Genomic DNA, 23,795 nt, shown 5'->3' on the forward strand with positions numbered 1-23,795 from the left:
TATTTGGATGAGGGCAGCTTCAGTGCTGTGGTGTTTCCTGAAGCCAGACTGGAATGGGTCATAACTGTTATTTTGTAGGATTCTGGCTTCTAGCTGGAGGTATACAGCTTTTTCAATTAGCTTGCCCAGAAAGGGGAGGTTAGAGACAGGTCTGTAGCTGGTCATTGCATCTGGGTCCAGGGAGGGTTTTTTGAGGAGAGGCCTGATGATTGCTTCCTTCAGTAAAGCAGGGAGTATCCCTGATTGTAAGGAACAGTTAACAATTTTGAGGAATACCGGTATGAACAGGTCGGGGCAGTTCAACATGAACTGTGTTGGGCCAGGATCCAGGTCACAGGTAGTTAGGCGGACGTGAAGGAGGATGCTTGATGTGACTTCTTCATCAATTTCTTTGAAGTTTGACCAAGGTGTTACGTTGTCTCTGCTAATGGTCTTCGGCGCTATATTAGGCTCAGATGCTGTAAGTTGGATGGCGGACCTTATAGCAGAGACTTTGTCTGTGAAGAAATGGGCAAATTGGTCACAGAGGTCCTTTGAAGACTCGATATTAAGTTTTTGACATGCTGGGTTGCAGAGTTTTTCCACTGTGCGGAACAGTTGGGCTGGTTTGTTAACTGCATTTGCAATCTCGTGTGATAGAAAGGATGATTTTTTTTCCCGTGATTACCTTTTGGTAGCTCTTCAAGTGGAGGATTAAGGCATGTTTGTCTTCTGGGGACTGAGATTTGCGCCACAGCCTCTCAAGTTTTCGGCCTTGTCTTTTCAGCTCTTTTATAGCGTTATCAAACCACTGTGCATGATGGTGTGGAGTAAGATATTTGGTGCGCAGAGGAGCAATGGTCTCAAAGGTGGAGGACACACATTTGTTGTATTTAAACACCAGAGTATCAGAGTCCAAGCTGGAGTCAGTCAATTCATCAAAGCTAAGGTTATCTCGGATATGTTGAGGTGTTAGCCCTTTTAAGCAGCGATATTTTATTTGATTCTTGACCTGGTGTTTGACGGCTGGTATTGAGAGGGAGAAGTGGATAGTGTGATGGTCTGACCAGGCAACAGGATTAATTTCCACATTGGCTATTGACAGCCCAGTATGGAATATAAGGTCCAGAGTGTGACCTTTCCTGTGAGTAGCAGAGCTGATTGATTGGAGGAAGCCCAGTTCATGTAAGGCACGAGGTAGCTCTTTTCCAAATTGTGAAGAGGAGTCGTCCACCCATGTATTAAAATCTCCAAGAACAATCCATCTGGGGTGTTCCAGTGTTAGGTTGCATAGGAGGTCTACAAGTTCCTCAAGGAAGTCTGAGTATTTTTCTGGTGGGCGGTAGATCAGCAATATGTTAATGTTTTCCTCAGCTGAAAGTTGCACCCCAAGCATTCAAACGAGTTGGTAGGACCTACAGTAAGTGGTCTGATTTTCAAAGCTGAACAGGGTTAGGATCCTGTGGAACTTCCTGGCCCAGCAGGACAGACAGGTACTGGTCAATCAACTGGACAGTGAGGAAATATACAATGCCAGAAGACAATGGTGATATGTATAGTGGCCGGGCAACGTGAAATAAAAATCAGGAAGGAGGAGTATGAAAAGCTGGAAAAATACAAACGCCTGAAAAAGAAACTAGAGAGGCTATGGAAAGCTAAGGCTGGGGTGAACCCAACAGTGATATAACACTTAAGGATGTAATGCCTGGGCTGGGAAAATGGTTCTAACAAATTCCAAAAAAGCTAAAGCCTCCTTTCTAGAAGAGTACATTGCTAGGAACAGCAAAGAAAGTGCTCAGAACTCTCCAACTCTCTGACCTCAAACAAAATAAAACATCTACTGCCCACAGAGACATGGACACACAAACACATTTTTTGTATTTGCTTTATTGATATTTTTCATTTTTAGAGGTTTGACCTAAACCCAAACTCACCTTCTCCCCCTTTCCTTTCAAACCCTATTTTCCTCCACAAAGCACACCCAACTTCTTATGCTGCTGTATATGAGTACTTGTTTTACTACTTTGTTTCTTTCAAATATCTTCAACATGACAGACATACCTTGATGTAAAAATGTCAAGGAGATCTTGCCTGAACTGGACTCTGAGTTTATTGGTCTTGAATCTTGGGTCAGTAGTGAGCTCAGGTAAATTCAAAATCTATTCATATATAAAGAAAATATTAGATTAAAAATTAGAAATTTTACAACTGTCACAGTTTAACCACTTCACCACTGAGGGGGTTTACCCCCTGACCACCAGAGCAATTTTCACCTTTCAGCGCTCCTTCCATTCATTCGTCTATAACTTTATCATTACTTATCACAATTAAACGATTTATATCTTGTTTTTTCCACCACCAATTAGGCTTTCTTTAGGTGGGACATTATGCCAAGAATTATTTTATTCTAAATGTGTTTTAATGGGAAAATAGGAAAAATGTGGGAAAAAAATTAATTATTTTTCAGTTTTCGGCCATTATAGTTTTTAAATAATGCATGCTACTGTAATTAAAACCCATGAAATGTATTTGCCCTTTTGTCCCGGTTATAAAACCATTTATATTATGTCCCTATCACAATGTTTGGCGCCAATATTTTATTTGGAAATAAAGGTGCATTTTTTTCAGTTTTGCGTCCATCCCTAATTACAAGCCCATAGTTTATAAAGTAACAGTGTTGTACCCTCCTGACATAAATATTTAAAAAGTTCAGTCCCTAAGGTAACTATTTATGTATTTTGTTTTATTGTACATTTTTTAATTTTTTTTTTTATTACAAAAAAAAAAAAAAAAATTGGGAGTGTGGGAGGCAATGAGTTAATTTTTGGTGTAAAAGTAATTTCTTTGTATGTGAAAAATGTGTAGGGTGTATTTGGCCACAAGATGGCCACAGTAACTTTTTGCTTTAATGCGACCTCCAAGCGTCCTTCCGGAAGCTTGGAGGAAGTACTTGGAGGCTGGGTCAGTTTGTATCGTTTCACAATGATCGCGCTGCCCAGCGGAGAGCAGCGGATCATTGCGGGGCTAAGATCAACGAACGGGAATGGATTTTCCCGTTCATTGATCTCCGGGCGAGCGGGCGGCGGCGTGTTTACTAGCGGCGGGCGGCGTGTTTACGAGCGGGAGCGCGGGCAGCGGCGGGAGTGCGCAAAGTACGGATTTCTCCGTTCCTGGGGGTTAAAGGATGGGAAAAGGGACGGAGAAATCCGTACGGGCGGGGGTAAAGTGGTTAATACTCATACCAAATTCTTGCTAAATACATACAAATAATAAGCACAGCAAACAATGTAAATCCACTTTACTCAAATATAAATCCAAGTATAAAGTATTTTCCTTTCACACACTAGAACAATTGTTTAACTCTAGTATAAACCTAGGGTAGAAACCCAGGCCGTTATTTTTAACAATACAGATATCAAACAATCTGAATGCTAATACAAATAAAATGACTTAAAGAGACACTGAAGCGGAAAAAAATATATGATATAATGAATTGGTTGTGTACAATGAATAATTACTAGAAGATTAGCAGCAAAGAAAATATTCTCATATTTTTATTTTCAGGTATATAGTGTTTTTTCTAACATTGCATCATTCTCTAATATGTGCAGATTACACAACACTCAGCATTCAAAATGATTCTTTCAGAGCAGTCTGTGAACTAATGACCTCTCCTCTGGCAGAGAAAAAGTAAATAGTTAACTAACAGTTGAGATAATAAAAGTCAGAAAACAGCCCTCTCCACGACTTTGAAAGTCGTAGAGATTAATGGCTTTTTTGCATAGAGATAACAACTGGAGTTTCTCAACTCTTCCTGTACTGGAAACAATTAGACTGATGTATCTGATCTTAATGTTTTATTTCTTAGCTGTACTACACATACAAATCATAATATCATAATTTTTTTTTTCGCTTCAGTGTCTCTTTAAAGGGAACCTGAAGCGAGTAAAATTATTTAAAATAAACACATGACGTAGCTGCAAATGAATATTACATACTAACCTCACCGTCAGTTCCTCTCAGAAGCTCACCATTTTCGTCTTACAGTGATCTCTTCCAAAATATTGTCAGAACTGAAATATACCAGCTGCTGTCAGTTATATATCAGCAGCTGTCAGTTACAACTGAATGTGCAAGGTAATGTCCATGTTTCCCTGTGGTTCAAGTTGGTGATGTTACAGTTTAACAGTGTGCTGACCTGGAAGCTGTTATGGGGTAATGGCCATTTTTAAAATGGAGGATGGAGAATTCCATTGATCACAGTGGACAAATGGGACACAGGAGAAATAGATTGAGAAGTAGACCACACAGGATGTAAGTATGACCTGTGTATGGTTATTTTGACTTTTCATTTTCAGTTCAGGTTCTCTTTAAAGAGAGCCCAGACTACCAGATCCAGAAGGGCTGGGCAGATCAGGTAGCCGCCATGGACGCTGCTGTCCATGGCTCCTGAGACTTCTGGGTCACAAAGCTGGAAGGAGTGAGAGCTCTCTCTTCCAGTGTGCAAGGAGGCGGGGGAGCGGCAGGGGGCGCAACCAGGAATAGAAAGCCTGCAGGAACGCCCCTAGAGGGCGTTTGAGCAGGGAATCCCTCTCCCCCCATTACCATCCGAGATAGTGACAAATATTGTTGCTAATTTGTGGGGGAGAGGGGCTGTAGCGCTGCAGTGGATGGGCTATAGCACGACGGTGGGGACACAAAGAGGCATTTCATGAGGCAGAGAACATGCATCTGTGTCCCATTTGACCCCCCCACCGCCTCGGGTTCTCCTTAAAGTGATCCATGGTGTGATATCTGATAGTGTTCTGAGTGTGTATCTTTCCCTCCTCCCTGCAAACATTCATGGTGGCAAGGTAGAGAAGCTCCTGATGAGTCTGGCGAGAGGATGAAATGCGTAGGGCGGAGCTAACGTCTGATGCAACCACGCGCACACGGAAGCGAACGGACAGGCTGGTCACCAATAGCAGCGTGGACAGACAGATTGTAACTGCACGGCTGAAGGGAGAACTCGAGCGTGACGCCGCAGCAACTCCAATACGCACCGCTCAACGGATGGGCATCGGAGAGGATTTTATGTGACACGCTTGAACTTGTCCGGACGTGTACGTTTATCTTTATTGTGCCCAGAAGCAAGCTGTAACAATTTTACCTTATGAATATTTTCTATATCTTTGATTGAGATTTGTTACTGGATTAAAAGGAGCCTCAAGAGAGGTCAAGGATCTTAACAAGTGCTGTTCTGGAGGTTACTATAAGCGCATAATCCACCTGAAGAGATTGGTGGGCTACATTTGGTGAGCATATAGCGTGCAGTGATTGGGAGTGTGACAACACGGAGTGAGACCACTAAAGCACGCAGGGCAGTGGCTGTATATTGTATTATTTAGTTTTAGCAGTATTACCCTATGTGGAGATCATTTATGTTACAGGGCCACGGAGATAAGCAAGCTGATTGTGATTAAAGCTTAATGCTGGGGATACACGGTACGTTTCTGTACCGTGTATCGACCAGCTGATCCGGCCAGCTGATAATATTCAGCTGGCCCGATCAAGCCGCTCGACCCGCGCCCGCTCGATTCCCGCCGGCGGACAATGGCAGGGAATCGAGCAGCTGATAAGGACCGCCGGCGGGGACGAGCGGGAATCGATCTGCGGGGACGCGGCTGGAGTCGATCCGGCGGCTAATCGGCCGCCGGATCGACCCATCTATGCCCAGCATTAGACCCACCTGGAAGCTGAGGTGGTTTGCATCTGGTGAGCATATAGAGAGAGGGGTGTTGGGTCCACACAGGAGAGTGGCACTTTTTTTCACAGTCACCTGGACACTGAGGTGTTTGTCTGAGGGAACAATAGACTGAACGGTATCACCCTATGTGGAGTTTTTTGTATCTTTGTTTCAGATGGTTGTGGAGAGCGCAGCAGTAATCATTGAAGTTTATTGAATATTGGACTATCTGCAGCGATCCCAGCAATGGGTGAATTTGATGTGGACAATACATTGGGGACTTTTGGCGCAATTTTTTATTTAAATAAGGTAGAGAAGCTGGTTACTGATGTAGATCGGTACCAGAGGATAAAATCCGGGAGCCCTGTATGTTGTAGTATGTCAAAATGGGTGGAAATGAAAATAGAAGATGGGTACTCACAAACTCAGGTTGCTAGTACAGGAACTACAGTACAGCATGTGTGAAGAAACCCATCTTCACTCAGATGGTACTGGGTCTGGGTCACTCTCTAATGCTGGGTATACATGGTTTGTTTTTGAGCCATTTAGATGGCTCGATAGATAATTTCCGACATGTCCAATTTCCCGTTCGATTGTTTTGCCACTCTATTTCTGATAGCGGTAAATAGAAAAAGATAAGAAAAACGAACGGAAGATAAGAGAGTCGACTGCAGAATCGAATGGCAAAAACGATTGAGCACAGAAACGAACTGTGTATTCCCAGCATAAGAAAAGAAACATGTAAAGCATTGTGCTGATGAGAAGTGCTCTAACTACCAGATATCATCTAATGAGGCCATATAAGACTGATAAGGAAGGAGACGCCCTTAATGTGATAATAATCTTAAAACAATAAAAGGCAAGAAGAAATAACACTGTGTTTCTCATGTTATACCCTCTTTATCAGGTCAATACTGTATCAGAAGCTACTAAGCCAGACTTTTGCACTTCTTTTTTTATTCAGTATTACCTGATGATGATGAAGTGGGTATAACCTGAGAAACGTGTTGTCATTTGTATCTTCAATAAATAACTAATTCAGTGCCACCTTTATAAATGCTGCTTTCACACTGTGTCTCTCCTACCATGTACAGACTTCTCTCTCCATAGGCTCCTGATGTCACATGACATACACCAAGAGCCTAAAGAGAGATTCTGCCGCACAGTATTAGGAGGTGCAGCGCAACAGAGAAGAGTACCCAGCAGGTAATTATGTTCCACGGTATCTGGCTGCTCTGCACAAAGTAAGGGTTCTTTTACACTGCAAATCACAAAATGCAACTATACTAACTATAGGCAACTATACTAATATTTAGTAGGTGTAGGGGCTCCATGAAATGTTAGCCAGCAATAGGCTAGTGCCTATTGCTGGCTAACATTTCATGGAGCCCCTACACCTAATAAATTTATACTGGGGGACTCCTGTATCAACCTAGTCTATACTGGATGATGCCTGTACCTACCTACTCTATACTGGGGGACATCTGTACCTACCAAGCCTATCCTGGGGGACACCTGTACCTACCTAGCCTATACTGGGGGACACTTGTACCTACCTAGCTCTATACTAGACGACACCTATACCTACCTAGCTTATACTGTGGGACTCATGTACCTTCCTAGCCTATACTAGGGGACTCCTGTATCTAGCTAGCCTATACTGTGGGACACTTGTACCTACTTAGCCTATACTGGGGGACACTTGTACCTACCTAGCTCTATTACTAGGCAACACCTATACCTACCTAGCCTAAACTGTGGGACTCCTGTACCTACATAGCCTATACTAGGGGACTCCTGTATCTAGCTAATAGGGGGACTGCTGTACCTACCTAGCTCTATAATAGGCGACACCTGTATCTACCTAACCTATACTGGGCGACACCTGTACCTACCTAGCCTATACTGGGTGACACCTGTATCTTCCTAACCTATACTGGGCGACACCTGTACCTACCTAGCCTATACTAGGGGACACCTGTACCTACCTAGCCTATACTGGGGGACACCTGTACCTACCAAGCCTATACTGGGGGACACCTGTACCTACCAAGCCTATACTGGGGGACACCTGTACCTACTAAGCCTATTCTGGGGGACACCTGTACCTATCTAGCCTATACTGGGGGACACCTGTTCCTACCTAGCCTATACTGGGCAACACCTGTACATACCTAGCCTATACTGGGGGACACCTGTACCTACCTAGCCTATACTGGGAGACACCTGATCCTGGCTATCTACCTACAATAATCTGTGGGGGATTCCGAAGACAGATGAGCACCATGTGGTAGGTAATCTATTAATACACACACGGGGTACATTTATACACCGGAGGGCAGTAGCAAGGCAATGGGCTCGGCCAATTCCCGAGCGATTTAATGTTAAAGTGGATCGGGAAAAGGCATGTGGTGAATGGGCAGCTGACCAGATTCGATTAGAGAGAGATTTGTCTCTTGGTCGAATCTGCCCATCATCTCTAGATGTATGGCCACCTTTACATTTGTTTTAGTGCAGGTTGAGCAGCTACAGATTGGAAGTGTAAATGATCAGAGATTTTGAGGAGTCACTTTGAAATTTAGTTTAGATTTTGTGTTTCAAGCTTTTATTAAACTCGAAATGTATACTAGACCCTTGCTTGGCACATTTTGGTAAGTTACAGGAAAAAAGGTTATGAAAATTAATTGTAACACTTTTTGCACAGAAATCCAGCCAGTGCGGTTAATAAACCACTGTTGATGTCCTCTATCGTCCTGTATGTGTGGAAACACCGTTCAGGGATCCAATATAGAAGCCTTGAAGCTCTCCAGATAAGTCCTTGACAGGATGGGAATATTAGCAAATCGCATGCTATTTGTGCCAATAGGTAAGTAATCAAACATTTATTGGACAGAAAAAAATAGTATAAAAAAAAAGTGCAGTGACCTGACCAAGGATCACCCTTGTTTCATCAGAGGTAGTTTGGCAATAATTACAGAGCTCAAAAGATCTCCAGTGTAAGACTACTGCAGATTGATTCTATTGGTTAGTTAGGACCAATGATGTGTTGCAATTTAGACCATGCCCCTGAACCATAAACTAGCGACATGTGGACCAATAGAACCGTTAAGGCAGCGATGGGGTGAAAAATACTGGGATTCTTAGTAATGAAAACACAAGGATAATTCCTATCTAGAGTGTGTACATTATAAAATATAACTTTTATTAATATAATTAAAATAAAATCATATGCCTAATTGACCTAACTGAGGTAGGTTACAAAATCAATGATCAGATATTAACCGGTTCAGCGCCGCAGTGCCGAAAATCTCATGCATCCGAGCAACGTTCACCTCCCATTCATTCGCCTATAACTTTATTGCTACTTATCACAATGAATTGATCTATAGCTTGTTTTTTCCGCCACCAATTAGGCTTTCTGTGGGTGATACATTTTGCTGAGAGCCACTTTACTGTAAATGCATTTTAACAGGAAGAATAAGAAAAAAACGGAAAAAATTCATTATTTCTCAGTTTTTGGCCATTATAGTTTGAAATTAATATACGCTACCGTAATTAAAACGCATGTATTTTATTTGCCCATCTGTCCCGGTTATTACACCATTTAAACGATGTCCCTATCACAATTTATGGTGCCGATATTTCATTTAGAAATAAAGGTGCATTTTTTCAATTTGCGTCCATCACTATTTATAAGCTTATAACTTTAAATAATATAATAACATATTCTCTTGACATGCATATTTAAAAAGTTCAGACCCTTGGGTAACTATTTATGTTGTTTTTGTTTGTTTTTTTAATTGTTTTTTTTTTTTTTTTATATAAAAAAAAGTGTATGTGGGTAATTTCTGGTGTGGGAGGGAAACTGCTAATTTTAAATGTAAAATAATGTTTTTTTTAAATCAAAAATGTATGTGGGTGCAGTTTACTATTTGGCCACAAGATGGCCACAGTGAAAAAAGTCCTAGATGCGAACCAGCTCGCATCTAGGAACTAAAATGCTGAGGAGTTGTTTCCTGGGGGCAGAAATACCGCGCTCTCTGGAGAGAAAGCGTCTATATTTCTGCGGGGAAGTTAGATCGGTGAATGGGAATTATATTCCCATTCACTGATCGGGGGGCTAGCGGCGGGCAGCGGGAGCGCGCGCGGGGGCGCGCCCGATCGTGCGCACGAGCCGGCGGCAGCACCAGTGCCTATCTGGACGAGGAAACTCGTCCAGATAGGCCGAACTGGTTAATCATTTGTAAACCTACATCTGATCAACCTATTCCTCACTAAGATTGCTAAAGTGCTATAAAGAAACCCCCCACCACCAATCCGACGTGTTTCAGCTCCCCATTTGGAGCCGTCGTCAGGGAATAAAGTGCTAAGTGCTAGGGTGCAAGGTGCATATCTTATAAATTAACAATCATCACATATAGGAAACAATAAATGAGAGCTGTGCTCACTAGCTCAGTCAGGCATCAAGTGAGCTCCATCTGAACAGGGCCGGCGCTACCATTAAGGCAAAGGAGGCAGCTGCCCCAGGGCTCCAGAGCTTGTAGGGGCCCCCAGTGGCTACAAGAGGAAAAAACATTTTTTCAAATCGGCCTTATAGTTTTTGAGAAAATCGATTTTAAAGTTTCAAAGGGAAAAAAAAATACACATTTAAAAACCTGCCGACTTTAATGGTTAATAGCAAATCCACCTTAAATGCTAGAAACCCTAAATTTTCAGGATATGTTAAGGAGATCATTAGGAATAAGAGGAAAAAACAATTTTTCAAAAAGACCTTATAGTTTTTGAGAAAATTTTCAAAGGAAAAAAGTATACTTTTAAATGAGGTAAATGTCACTTTTAGTCGCAAACCTAACGGTAGTGTAATTTTACATGCATCAAACGAAAACGCAATAAATTTCCTGACGGGGTTTCAGGGGGTCTATACGCAGCCGCAGCGCTTTGGCCAGGGATCGCTATACAGCCGCAATATGGCTGTATGAAGATCCCTGGCATTTTTTCCTATTTTCCCAATTTTCTTTTTATGTTTAGAGTGTGGGAATTTTTTTTTTTTAAATTATGTGGGGTCCCCCTTCCTGAAACTTTTTAACCCCTTGTCCCCCATGCAGGCTGGGATAGCCAGAATGTGGAACTCCGACCGATTGGGACTTCAGACCCTGTTATACCAGCTGCAAAAAAGGTCCCCTAATGCCGATTTTTGTTCCGGGGTATATGTTGGGGGGGCCCCCAGGTTTATTTTGCCCTGGGGCCCCATTGTTGCTTAAACCAGCCCTGCATCTGAAGGCTGTCTTATATACTCTCCCCTGTGGGAGTGTCATGCAAATTTAATCCTTCCCCACAGAGGTTAGCCACAATTGGCCCAAACGTCCATCAATCATTATACTCTGTAAATTATTGGCTGTCATAACCAATCCAATGATATCAAAAAACATCACTTACAAGTAAGTATAACCTTCCAAACTCGCTGTATGGGGTGTATATATAAATCCCTCAGTTCAAACCACTTTGATTTACATCTATATATCCTCTGAAAATAGCAAAAAGCCAGAGATCATTTTCTCCACCATAGAGATGCATTGGGCAAATCCCATTGGTGGCTTGTATCTTTCCCCACCTACTTTCCTCCAATTCTCAAAGTTCATTCGTGAGAGGCAGTATTCACCTCTCATTGGAACATATCTGTTCCAATAGCCAATCGGCACTCATCTCCATCGAGTGCTGTGCTGTCAATTCGTGCTTAGGTGCAGGGCGGATCAGAGTCCCCTTTGCCAACCAATAATATGATCATATGTTAGGACAGGGCGGGAGTGGGGCGGCGAGTTCTTGCTGTTCAGCCAATCTGCGTATATCAGCAGCCGGGTAAACGTTCCGTTGCTATGGAAACCCTTTCTGTTTACTGTCATTTTTGGCAGAGGCAGCTTTTATTCGTACAGATATCCGCATACCATTAAAAACCTATCTACGTATATCCATCCCGTTATTATGGAGACCCTTTCTGTTTACTGTCAGTCTTGGCAGAGGCAGTTTTATTCATACAAATATCCGCATACTATCAATATTAGTCTTCTCAGACAGCACACCAAAACCGCCCGTAAGCCGTGCAAGGTCTAGTCGGTGCGGCTGACACCAACTTGATGCAATCCAATGAAAGATGACCAGCACCGGCTGTTTCTTAAGAAAGCAGGATTTTATTCACTCCAGACATCCGTGAATAAACATAGCTCCAGACATCCAGTGATATTCAAGATGTAATTATAGCTCTAGTATAGTAAGCTCTTAGATGCATACAGAGGGAAAGGGTCCTACATGGCAGTAGGAGATGTCCCACATGCAGCCAGGTCCGCCCACACAACGGACGCCGTTTCGAACGGGAACACCGTTCTTTGTCAAGTGAATAGCATACCAAACTATCCCAAAAAGCACCTTATTTATACTCCTCCCCTCACCTCTCTACCAATCACCAAACTGGTGGACCTGATGGGGAACTGCAAGCTATCCCCACACATAGTATGACATACCTGGATGGGCAAGAATATAACATCAGTCTCACACGCCATGCCTATGCGAGCGGCGCATATCACCGCTCAACACGGACTTCCGGCTCCAAGGCCTAACCTCCGACTCTCCGTCCTTCCCTCCTACATCATCTGAACCATCGGCGCGGACATGCCGCGTCAATGGATACATAATGCGTTCCAGCGCCACTTCCGCGTTTGGCGCCATCTAGTGGTCAAAAAAGATACTGTTTGAAGGAAAAAATTCTTACAACAATAGTATCATATGTACCACTAAAATACCGTCATCTGGGTATATAATCACAGCAATCTATACCAGACCAGATGTATAACAGTCAATTTAGGCAAACTATGGGGAGGGGAAGGAAAAAATAGAATCGCACTTGCCCAAACCTGCTGCATACCAGTGTGAGGAAACTCCTACAGTTCCACCTAAGGATAAAAAGAAAAAAACTTTTTTACTAAAAAATTACAAAATAAGGAAAAAGTATAATGCTATATGACAATAAAAAATTATTTGGTAAAAAATTGGCAGACATGGCCACTGATGGGGTAACATCTCCATCAACCACACATCCCTCCAAGGAAAACATTCATATTTATAGAATAGGAAGAAGGTCATATTCTCTATTTAACCCTTTAGGGTGCATTGTTTCCAGATGCCTAATCCACCAGGCCTCTGCCTTTAACAATAATTTAATTCTATCCCCACCCCTTCTAGGGCGATGAATCTGTTGTAAAACCTTAAATCTCAGTGTGGATACCCCATGTGATCTTTCTGTAAAGTGTGCAGACACCGCCTGATCCATTTTCCTTCCTCTGATTGCAGACTTATGGGCCGAGATCCTGTCCTTTATCCTCTGAGTGGTCTGGCCCACATATAACAGTCCACAGGGACATTTTATACAGTAAACTACATATCTTGAATTGCAATCAAAGAAACCTTTTAAAAGGAACCTCTTACCACTCAGAGGATGCAGAACAGAATCCCCTCCCTGAACATGACCACACTGAACACAATCCCTACATGGGAAAGTCCCCCTTCTGCCTCTACTTATGATCTTATCTTTGGGCGGGCCTATATCAGATCTTACTAATCTATCCCTCAATGAGGGTGCTCTTTTGAAAGAAAACAGGGGGGGGGGGGTCCCTAAATTCAGGGACTCTTGGTAAACCTTCTCTTAAGATGGACCACCTTTGTTGTATAATCCTTTTTATGTGATTAGACGCTGTATTGAACCTAGAAACAAACGGAACTCTACCTGTTACATTTTTCTTTGCCCTATCTTTCTGACTTTTGTTCTTTATTCTTAATACTCCTTCTGGATACCCCCTACTTCTAAATCTATCCCTTAATTCTTCCACACGTACCTCACAGGTGGTAGATGCTGATACAATTCTTTCTACCCTCAAAATCTGGGACTTTGGGATCGCACTTTTTAAAGATAAAGGATGGAATGAATCAAAATGCAAAATAGAATTCCTATCTGTGGATTTTCTAAAAAGGTCAGTCTGAAATACACCATCCTCCCATCTAACCCTCACATCAAGAAAATCTATACATTCATAACTACAGTGTGATGTTAATTTAATTATCGGGTACCTGGAATGTAGGTCCGAAATGAAGGCATCTAGGCTCGAACGTGGCCCCCCCCACAACAAAAATATGTCGTCAATATACCTTATCCACATCTTTGCATAATTTTGAAAAAGCGGATGTGTGTATACGAAGGCCTCCTCATACGCCTCCATGAAAAGATTAGCATAACAGGGGGCCACGTTCGAGCCCATCGCCGTCCCACGGACCTGTTCAAAGAAAACATCCTCAAAAAGAAAATAATTTTTGGTTAGAACAATATGTAGCAGAGACATCAAAAATTTACATTGACAATCATCATAATCAGAGCGAGTCTGGAGGATATGTTGTATTACCTCCATCCCCTCTTGATGGGGGATAGAGGTATACAAACTCTCCACGTCCATAGTTACCATCAGTGGATTACTACCCAAAGATGATTGTTTTTTCAACAGATCCAGAAACATTCCTGTATCTCTTACATATGAAGTCTGGATTGGAAGATAGGGCTGGAGAACAGTATCCAAAAAAATGGCCAAAGGTGATAGAACAGAATCCACCCCGGAGACAATCGGTCTACCGGGGGGATTCCGTAGATCCTTATGAATTTTTGGTAGTATATAAAATACCGGTGTTATGGGATATTTTTTAATCAAAAATTTGGCCAACATTTCATCAATAATGCCCTTACTCAGGGCCTCCTGTACTATCTTTCCTATACTCCGTTCAATGGACTGTAGGGGATCCCCTTTTAAGGGTAAATAGGTTGAAATATCCTCCAATAGCTGTCGAGTACTGGTGATATAGAATGACCGATCCATGACAACTAACGCACCCCCCTTGTCCGCCGATTTGATGGTTATCTCGTCGGCGGACTGTAGAGAACGGAGTGCTAGTCTTTCTGCTTTAGATAGATTGTTCCGATATCCATGTTGTTTCCCTTGTTTTAGCTCACACTCCAGTTTCTGAATATCTTCCTTCACCTGAGTAATGAAATTCTCAATTGTTGGATTAGAGGGAGGGGTAAAGTCACTCCGATTTCTAAGGCTGAAGTCATTTAAAGACAAAGAATGAGGTAGCTCAGTAGGAGCAGGATTTTCCCGAGATGGAAGTTGGGCAAAAAAACTTTTCAATCTAATGTTTCGAAAAAATCTCGTCAGATCTATATCCAGTTCGAAAAAATCAGGCATGTATGTAGGGCAGAAGAAGAGTCCCTTTTTGAGAACCATTTCTTCTTCCACTGTCAAAACTCGGGAGGATATATTTACCACCAGATTGTCAACTACTTGTTCTTGACTGTACTGCGCAGACTCATCCCCTGTGGGGGGTATTTTATGTTTACGTCCACCCCTCCTTGGCTTCCTCCTTCTCCTGATGTATCGCTCTGTGAGGAGTCTGTTGTCGTTGGTAAAAAATCGTCAGATGAACCAGAGATAGGTTTATTTTTAGGTTTACGTGGCTTTCGTGGTTTTGATGGATGAGGTTTAGGATTAGGGCGCCTTGGTTCCCCAGGGCCCTTCTTTTGCCACTTGTATACATAACCATCTTTATAGTCAGACTCATCCCTCAGGAATTTTGATCTTTTTGTTTCCTCTATGGATGACCGATGTTTTTCCAAAATTTCCTTTCTCTTTACTTCAAAAACTTTATAAATCTCCCCAGACACCACAGATTTCATCTCATCTTCCAAAGTTTGGATCTGTTGGTCCAGCTTGGGTAATTCCAGCTTGATACGTCTTATAGTATGGATCATCACATCAAAGCTGGCCTTATTCCAGATTTTTTCAATAATGGAAGTGAAAGAGGTATCGCCAGAAAACAGAGTAGGTGGTACATTCGATCTTCCTCCTCTTGGGATACGGCGAACCCTATAATATTCAGCTAGCGTCCTAGCGTGGAGATCCAGTGCTATCCGGTTCTTCTGCACCCGAATTATTGAACGTTCTATTAGTTTAGGGTCCTTTTTGGAAAGAAATGTGGTATCTGCCAAGTAGTCCCCAACCACTGCTGCAGCATCTTCTTCTGTATAGGCAAACGTGTCGCCATGAAGCTCCACAATAGGGTGCTCGTCCAAACGCCTCTCCATATTAGTCTTCTCAGACAGCACACCAAAACCGCCCGTAAGCCGTGCAAGGTGTAGTCGGTGCGGCTGACACCAACTTGATGCAATCCAATGAAAGATGACCAGCACCGGCTGTTTCTTAAGAAAGCAGGATTTTATTCACTCCAGACATCCGTGAATAAACATAGCTCCAGACATCCAGTGATATTCAAGATGTAATTATAGCTCTAGTATAGTAAGCTCTTAGATGCATACAGAGGGAAAGGGTCCTACATGGCAGTAGGAGATGTCCCACATGCAGCCAGGTCCGCCCACACAACGGACGCCGTTTCGAACGGGAACACCGTTCTTTGTCAAGTGAATAGCATACCAAACTATCCCAAAAAGCACCTTATTTATACTCCTCCCCTCACCTCTCTACCAATCACCAAACTGGTGGACCTGATGGGGAACTGCAAGCTATCCCCACACATAGTATGACATACCTGGATGGGCAAGAATATAACATCAGTCTCACACGCCATGCCTATGCGAGCGGCGCATATCACCGCTCAACACGGACTTCCGGCTCCAAGGCCTAACCTCCGACTCTCCGTCCTTCCCTCCTACGTCATCTGAACCATCGGCGCTGACATGCCGCGTCAATGGATACATAATGCGTTCCAGCGCCACTTCCGCGTTTGGCGCCATCTAGTGGTCAAAAAAGATACTGTTTGAAGGAAAAAATTCTTACAACAATAGTATCATATGTACCACTAAAATACCGTCATCTGGGTATATAATCACAGCAATCTATACCAGACCAGATGTATAACAGTCAATTTAGGCAAACTATGGGGAGGGGAAGGAAAAAATAGAATCGCACTTGCCCAAACCTGCTGCATACCAGTGTGAGGAAACTCCTACAGTTCCACCTAAGGATAAAAAGAAAAAAATTTACTAAAAAATTACAAAATAAGGAAAAAGTATAATGCTATATGACAATAAAAAATTATTTGGTAAAAAATTGGCAGACATGGCCACTGATGGGGTAACATCTCCATCAACCACACATCCCTCCAAGGAAAACATTCATATTTATAGAATAGGAAGAAGGTCATATTCTCTATTTAACCCTTTAGGGTGCATTGTTTCCAGATGCCTAATCCACCAGGCCTCTGCCTTTAACAATAATTTAATTCTATCCCCACCCCTTCTAGGGCGATGAATCTGTTGTAACACCTGAAATCTCAGTGTGGATACCCCATGTGATCTTTCTGTAAAGTGTGCAGACACCGCCTGATCCATTTTCCTTCCTCTGATTGCAGACTTATGGGCCGAGATCCTGTCCTTTATCCTCTGAGTGGTCTGGCCCACAATATAATATAAGATCATAAGTAGAGGCAGAAGGGGGACTTTCCCATGTAGGGATTGTGTTCAGTGTGGTCATGTTCAGGGAGGGGATTCTGTTCTGCATCCTCTGAGTGGTAAGAGGTTCCTTTTAAAAGGTTTCTTTGATTGCAATTCAAGATATGTAGTTTACTGTATAAAATGTCCCTGTGGACTGTTATATGTGGGCCAGACCACTCAGAGGATAAAGGACAGGATCTCGGCCCATAAGTCTGCAATCAGAGGAAGGAAAATGGATCAGGCGGTGTCTGCACACTTTACAGAAAGATCACATGGGGTATCCACACTGAGATTTCAGGTTTTACAACAGATTCATCGCCCTAGAAGGGGTGGGGATAGAATTAAATTATTGTTAAAGGCAGAGGCCTGGTGGATTAGGCATCTGGAAACAATGCACCCTAAAGGGTTAAATAGAGAATATGACCTTCTTCCTATTCTATAAATATGAATGTTTTCCTTGGAGGGATGTGTGGTTGATGGAGATGTTACCCCATCAGTGGCCATGTCTGCCAATTTTTTACCAAATAATTTTTTATTGTCATATAGCATTATACTTTTTCCTTATTTTGTAATTTTTTAGTAAAAAAGTTTTTTTCTTTTTATCCTTAGGTGGAACTGTAGGAGTTTCCTCACACTGGTATGCAGCAGGTTTGGGCAAGTGCGATTCTATTTTTTCCTTCCCCTCCCCATAGTTTGCCTAAATTGACTGTTATACATCTGGTCTGGTATAGATTGCTGTGATTATATACCCAGTTGACGGTATTTTAGTGGTACATATGATACTATTGTTGTAAGAATTTTTTCCTTCAAACAGTATCTTTTTTGACCACTAGATGGCGCCAAACGCGGAAGTGGCGCTGGAACGCATTATGTATCCATTGACGCGGCATGTCCGCGCCGATGGTTCAGATGACGTAGGAGGGAAGGACGGAGAGTCGGAGGTTAGGCCTTGGAGCCGGAAGTCCGTGTTGAGTGGTGATATGCGCGCGCTCGCATAGGCATGGCGTGTGAGACTGATGTTATATTCTTGCCCATCCAGGTATGTCATACTATGTGTGGGGATAGCTTGCAGTTCCCCATCAGGTCCACCAGTTTGGTGATTGGTAGAGAGGTGAGGGGAGGAGTATAAATAAGGTGCTTTTTGGGATAGTTTGGTATGCTATTCACTTGACAAAGAACGGTGTTCCCGTTCGAAACGGCATCCGTTGTGTGGGCGGACCTGGCTGCATGTGGGACATCTCCTACTGCCATGTAGGACCCTTTCCCTCTGTATGCATCTAAGAGCTTACTATACTAGAGCTATAATTACATCTTGAATATCACTGGATGTCTGGAGCTATGTTTATTCACGGATGTCTGGAGTGAATAAAATCCTGCTTTCTTAAGAAACAGCCGGTGCTGGTCATCTTTCATTGGATTGCATCAAGTTGGTGTCAGCCGCACCGACTAGACCTTGCACGGCTTACGGGCGCTTTTGGTGTGCTGTCTGAGAAGACTAATATGGAGAGGCGTTTGGACGAGCACCCTATTGTGGAGCTTCATGGCGACACGTTTGCCTATACAGAAGAAGATGCTGCAGCAGTGGTTGGGGACTACTTGGCAGATACCACATTTCTTTCCAAAAAGGACCCTAAACTAATAGAACGTTCAATAATTCGGGTGCAGAAGAACCGGATAGCACTGGATCTCCACGCTAGGACGCTAGCTGAATATTATAGGGTTCGCCGTATCCCAAGAGGAGGAAGATCGAATGTACCACCTACTCTGTTTTCTGGCGATACCTCTTTCACTTCCATTATTGAAAAAATCTGGAATAAGGCCAGCTTTGATGTGATGATCCATACTATAAGACGTATCAAGCTGGAATTACCCAAGCTGGACCAACAGATCCAAACTTTGGAAGATGAGATGAAATCTGTGGTGTCTGAGGAGATTTATAAAGTTTTTGAAGTAAAGAGAAAGGAAATTTTGGAAAAACATCGGTCATCCATAGAGGAAACAAAAAGATCAAAATTCCTGAGGGATGAGTCTGACTATAAAGATGGTTATGTATACAAGTGGCAAAAGAAGGGCCCTGGGGAACCAAGGCGCCCTAATCCTAAACCTCATCCATCAAAACCACGAAAGCCACGTAAACCTAAAAATAAACCTATCTCTGGTTCATCTGACGATTTTTTACCAACGACAACAGACTCCTCACAGAGCGATACATCAGGAGAAGGAGGAAGCCAAGGAGGGGTGGACGTAAACATAAAAGACCCCCCACAGGGGATGAGTCTGCGCAGTACAGTCAAGAACAAGTAGTTGACAATCTGGTGGTAAATATATCCTCCCGAGTTTTGACAGTGGAAGAAGAAATGGTTCTCAAAAAGGGACTCTCCTTCTGCCCTACATACATGCCTGATTTTTTCGAACTGGATATAGATCTGACGAGATTTTTTCGAAACATTAGATTGAAAAGTTATTTTGCCCAACTTCCATCTCGGGAAAATCCTGCTCCTACTGAGCTCCCTCATTCTTTGTCTTTAAATGACTTCAGCCTTAGAAATCGGAGTGACTTTACCCCTCCCTCTAATCCAACAATTGAGAATTTCATTACTCAGGTGAAGGAAGATATTCAGAAACTGGAGTGTGAGCTAAAACAAGGGAAACAACATGGATATCGGAACAATCTATCTAAAGCAGAAAGACTAGCACTCCGTTCTCTACAGTCCGCCGACGAGATAACCATCAAATCGGCGGACAAGGGGGGTGCGTTAGTTGTCATGGATCGGTCATTCTATATCACCAGTACTCGACATCTATTGGAGGATATTTCAACCTATTTACCCTTAAAAGGGGATCCCCTACAGTCCATTGAACGGAGTATAGGAAAGATAGTACAGGAGGCCCTGAGTAAGGGCATTATTGATGAAATGTTGGCCAAATTTTTGATTAAAAAATATCCCATAACACCGGTATTTTATATACTACCAAAAATTCATAAGGATCTACTGAATCCCCCCGGTAGACCGATTGTCTCCGGGGTGGATTCTGTTCTATCACCTTTGGCCATTTTTTTGGATACTGTTCTCCAGCCCTATCTTCCAATCCAGACTTCATATGTAAGAGATACAGGAATGTTTCTGGATCTGTTGAAAAAACAATCATCTTTGGGTAGTAATCCACTGATGGTAACTATGGACGTGGAGAGTTTGTATACCTCTATCCCCCATCAAGAGGGGATGGAGGTAATACAACATGATGATTGTCAATGTAAATTTTTGATGTCTCTGCTACATATTGTTCTAACCAAAAATTATTTTCTTTTTGAGGATGTTTTCTTTGAACAGGTCCGTGGGACGGCGATGGGCTCGAACGTGGCCCCCTGTTATGCTAATCTTTTCATGGAGGCGTATGAAGAGGTCTTCGTATACACACATCCACTTTTTCAAAATTATGCAAAGATGTGGATAAGGTATATTGACGACATATTTTTGTTGTGGGGGGGGGGGCACGTTCGAGCCTAGATGCCTTCATTTCGGACCTACATTCCAGGTATCCGATAATTAAATTAACATCACACTGTAGTTATGAATGTATAGATTTTCTTGATGTGAGGGTTAGATGGGAGGATGGTGTATTTCAGACTGACCTTTTTAGAAAATCCACAGATAGGAATTCTATTTTGCATTTTGATTCATTCCATCCTTTATCCTTAAAAAGTGCGATCCCAAAGTCCCAGATTTTGAGGGTAGAAAGAATTGTATCAGCATCTACCACCTGTGAGGTACGTGTGGAAGAATTAAGGGATAGATTTAGAAGTAGGGGGTATCCAGAAGGAGTATTAAGAATAAAGAACAAAAGTCAGAAAGATAGGGCAAAGAAAAATGTAACAGGTAGAGTTCCGTTTGTTTCTAGGTTCAATACAGCGTCTAATCACATAAAAAGGATTATACAACAAAGGTGGTCCATCTTAAAAGAAGGTTTACCAAGAGTCCCTGAATTTAGGGACCCCCCCCCCCCTGTTTTCTTTCAAAAGAGCACCCTCATTGAGGGATAGATTAGTAAGATCTGATATAGGCCCGCCCAAAGATAAGATCATAAGTAGAGGCAGAAGGGGGACTTTCCCATGTAGGGATTGTGTTCAGTGTGGTCATGTTCAGGGAGGGGATTCTGTTCTGCATCCTCTGAGTGGTAAGAGGTTCCTTTTAAAAGGTTTCTTTGATTGCAATTCAAGATATGTAGTTTACTGTATAAAATGTCCCTGTGGACTGTTATATGTGGGCCAGACCACTCAGAGGATAAAGGACAGGATCTCGGCCCATAAGTCTGCAATCAGAGGAAGGAAAATGGATCAGGCGGTGTCTGCACACTTTACAGAAAGATCACATGGGGTATCCACACTGAGATTTCAGGTTTTACAACAGATTCATCGCCCTAGAAGGGGTGGGGATAGAATTAAATTATTGTTAAAGGCAGAGGCCTGGTGGATTAGGCATCTGGAAACAATGCACCCTAAAGGGTTAAATAGAGAATATGTGTGAGGAAACGCGGAAAAGCCGCCGTCTCTCGAGGTGAGGCGGCTGTTTCCGCGTCCAGCATGGCGTCACAACGCGGAAAGAACGCCGCATGCCGCATGGGCAGTGCGGCGGAATCCGCATTGGTAACGGCGGAATCCACATCAGAGGCGACCCCCGCATTAGATACATTGCAAAACAGTACTGGTGTGGCTGGGACTGATAGTCCACCAAGATTCAGACTTACACGCGCGCGAGCACTGAGGCAGAATTTAAATAGCAGTTAGAAGGGTGTCGGCTGACCAGCTGGGTCAGCTGACAAATTCCACTGCTCCCATTGGACCAGCAATTAGGGAGGTCCTGGAAAGGTCCTAGAGTATATATACTGCTGGTTGTTCACTTGCTCCTTGTCTGGCGTTGCGTTCACATATGTGGGAGCACCCAGATCCGTAGTTAGATCCGTTAGTGTGCCGGGACCAGCTGGAGCTGTAATCCTACACTAAGCTAGATTCTGTTGATAGCTAAAGTACTAGTTTGATTGTGATTATCTGTTATGACTTTTGCCTGCCTTGACTATCCTCCTGAACTCTGATCTTGCACCTCGATATTTCTGATACTCTGTTGCCGAACCCCGGCTCGTACTTTGACTCTGCTTCTGCCTCCTGATTTTGTACCCCGATATTTCTGATACCCCGTTGCTGAACCCTGCCTGTACTTTGACTCTGCCTTTGCCTCCTGATCCTGTACTTTATCTGTCCGTGTGTGTACGACCTGGCTTGTCCGACCTCGAGAACCGACCTTACCGTTAGAGGCGGTTCTTCGCTCTGTTAGCGATCCTTCCTCCTGAGGGTCACTTTCAGATATCCCTTCCTACTGTCAGTCTGACTCCTCCCGTCTTGGAAGCTCAGGTCTGCGGAAGGAATCTGTGCAGTACTCCTTACTGCATTGAGGCCTTGTCCTCTTAGTGTTACAGTTACACCAAACACTACACTCTATTCCGGTGATCAGAGGATAGTTTGTATATCGGATTATCGGTGAGACTGCAGTTCACTTATAATCTGGTATATATCTGTATTTCCGGTGATACTGCAGATCACCGGTAATCAGATACTCTCTGCGCCCACCGATCGTTACAGAACGCCAGACCAAAAAACAAAATGGACGCAAACACTGGTCGTCTGGGTATGCTTGCCACTTCGGTGGATAACCTCCATCAAGCACTGGGCCAGCACAAAGCTTTGATTGATGCCCTTTCAGGCTCTGTGCAAACCCTCCAGACGTCAGTTGATTCAGTGCGATCCCCTCCTAGTGATGACATACGTATGCCTGTACCTGATAAATTTTCCGGCCACAAGTCTGACTTCCGGAATTTCAAGAGTAGAGTGTTGTCATACTTCGAGTTAAGACCCCGATCCTCGGGGACTGAGACCCAACGGGTCATTTTCATTAAAACACTGTTAACTGGTGATTCCCAGTCCTGGGCATACAACCTGTCCCCCACTAATTTAGCTCTGACCTCAGTCGAGGAATTTTTTAAGGCTATGGCCGTAATATACGACGACCCTGACCTTGCGGCAACTTCAGAGCGGAAGCTCAAACTTTTGCGGCAAGGCAGAGGGTCGGTCGAGGATTACGCAGCAAAATTTCGTAGGTGGTCTGTTACCGCCAGATTCGACAATTTTGCTCTGATGGATTATTTTCTATCTGGGTTGTCGGAGGAGGTCTCTGATTTGATGCTAACCTTACCCGAGCCCGCAACAGTCGATGAGGCCATATCATCGGCCATCAGAGTCGATCGTCGACTACGCCATCAGAGGCAGACTAGGGGCAGTCACCGGGTCAGGGTGACTTCGTATGTGGCACCTTCTGGTACACCCGCAGTAACGGCATCTCCACCGGTGTCACCCTCTCCAGCCTCACCACCACCCGAACCCATGCAAATTGGTCGATCAAGATTGACCCAGGTGGAACGTAGGCGGAGAATAACAGAACAACTGTGCCTGTATTGTGCAGAAGCAGGGCACAGGGTGCGAAACTGCCCTAACAAGTCGGG

The 23,795-nt window shown here is 43.3% G+C and overlaps 1 protein-coding gene across 10 annotated transcripts in view; it reads right to left on the reverse strand.

Moving 5' to 3' along the window:
* SUGCT (succinyl-CoA:glutarate-CoA transferase) overlaps positions 1-23,795 on the reverse strand; it is a 1,486,943-nt gene that overhangs the window by 948,986 nt on the left and 514,162 nt on the right. For all 10 annotated transcript variants that reach the window (XM_068236374.1, XM_068236376.1, XM_068236375.1 and 7 more), the window contains exon 11: positions 2,041-2,138. In XM_068236374.1, coding sequence (XP_068092475.1) covers positions 2,041-2,138 — 98 coding nt within the window. The remainder of the gene's footprint in view (positions 1-2,040; positions 2,139-23,795) is intronic.

This window comes from Hyperolius riggenbachi, chromosome 5 (assembly GCF_040937935.1).
Source record: "Hyperolius riggenbachi isolate aHypRig1 chromosome 5, aHypRig1.pri, whole genome shotgun sequence".
Classification (NCBI taxonomy): Eukaryota; Metazoa; Chordata; class Amphibia; order Anura; family Hyperoliidae; genus Hyperolius; species Hyperolius riggenbachi.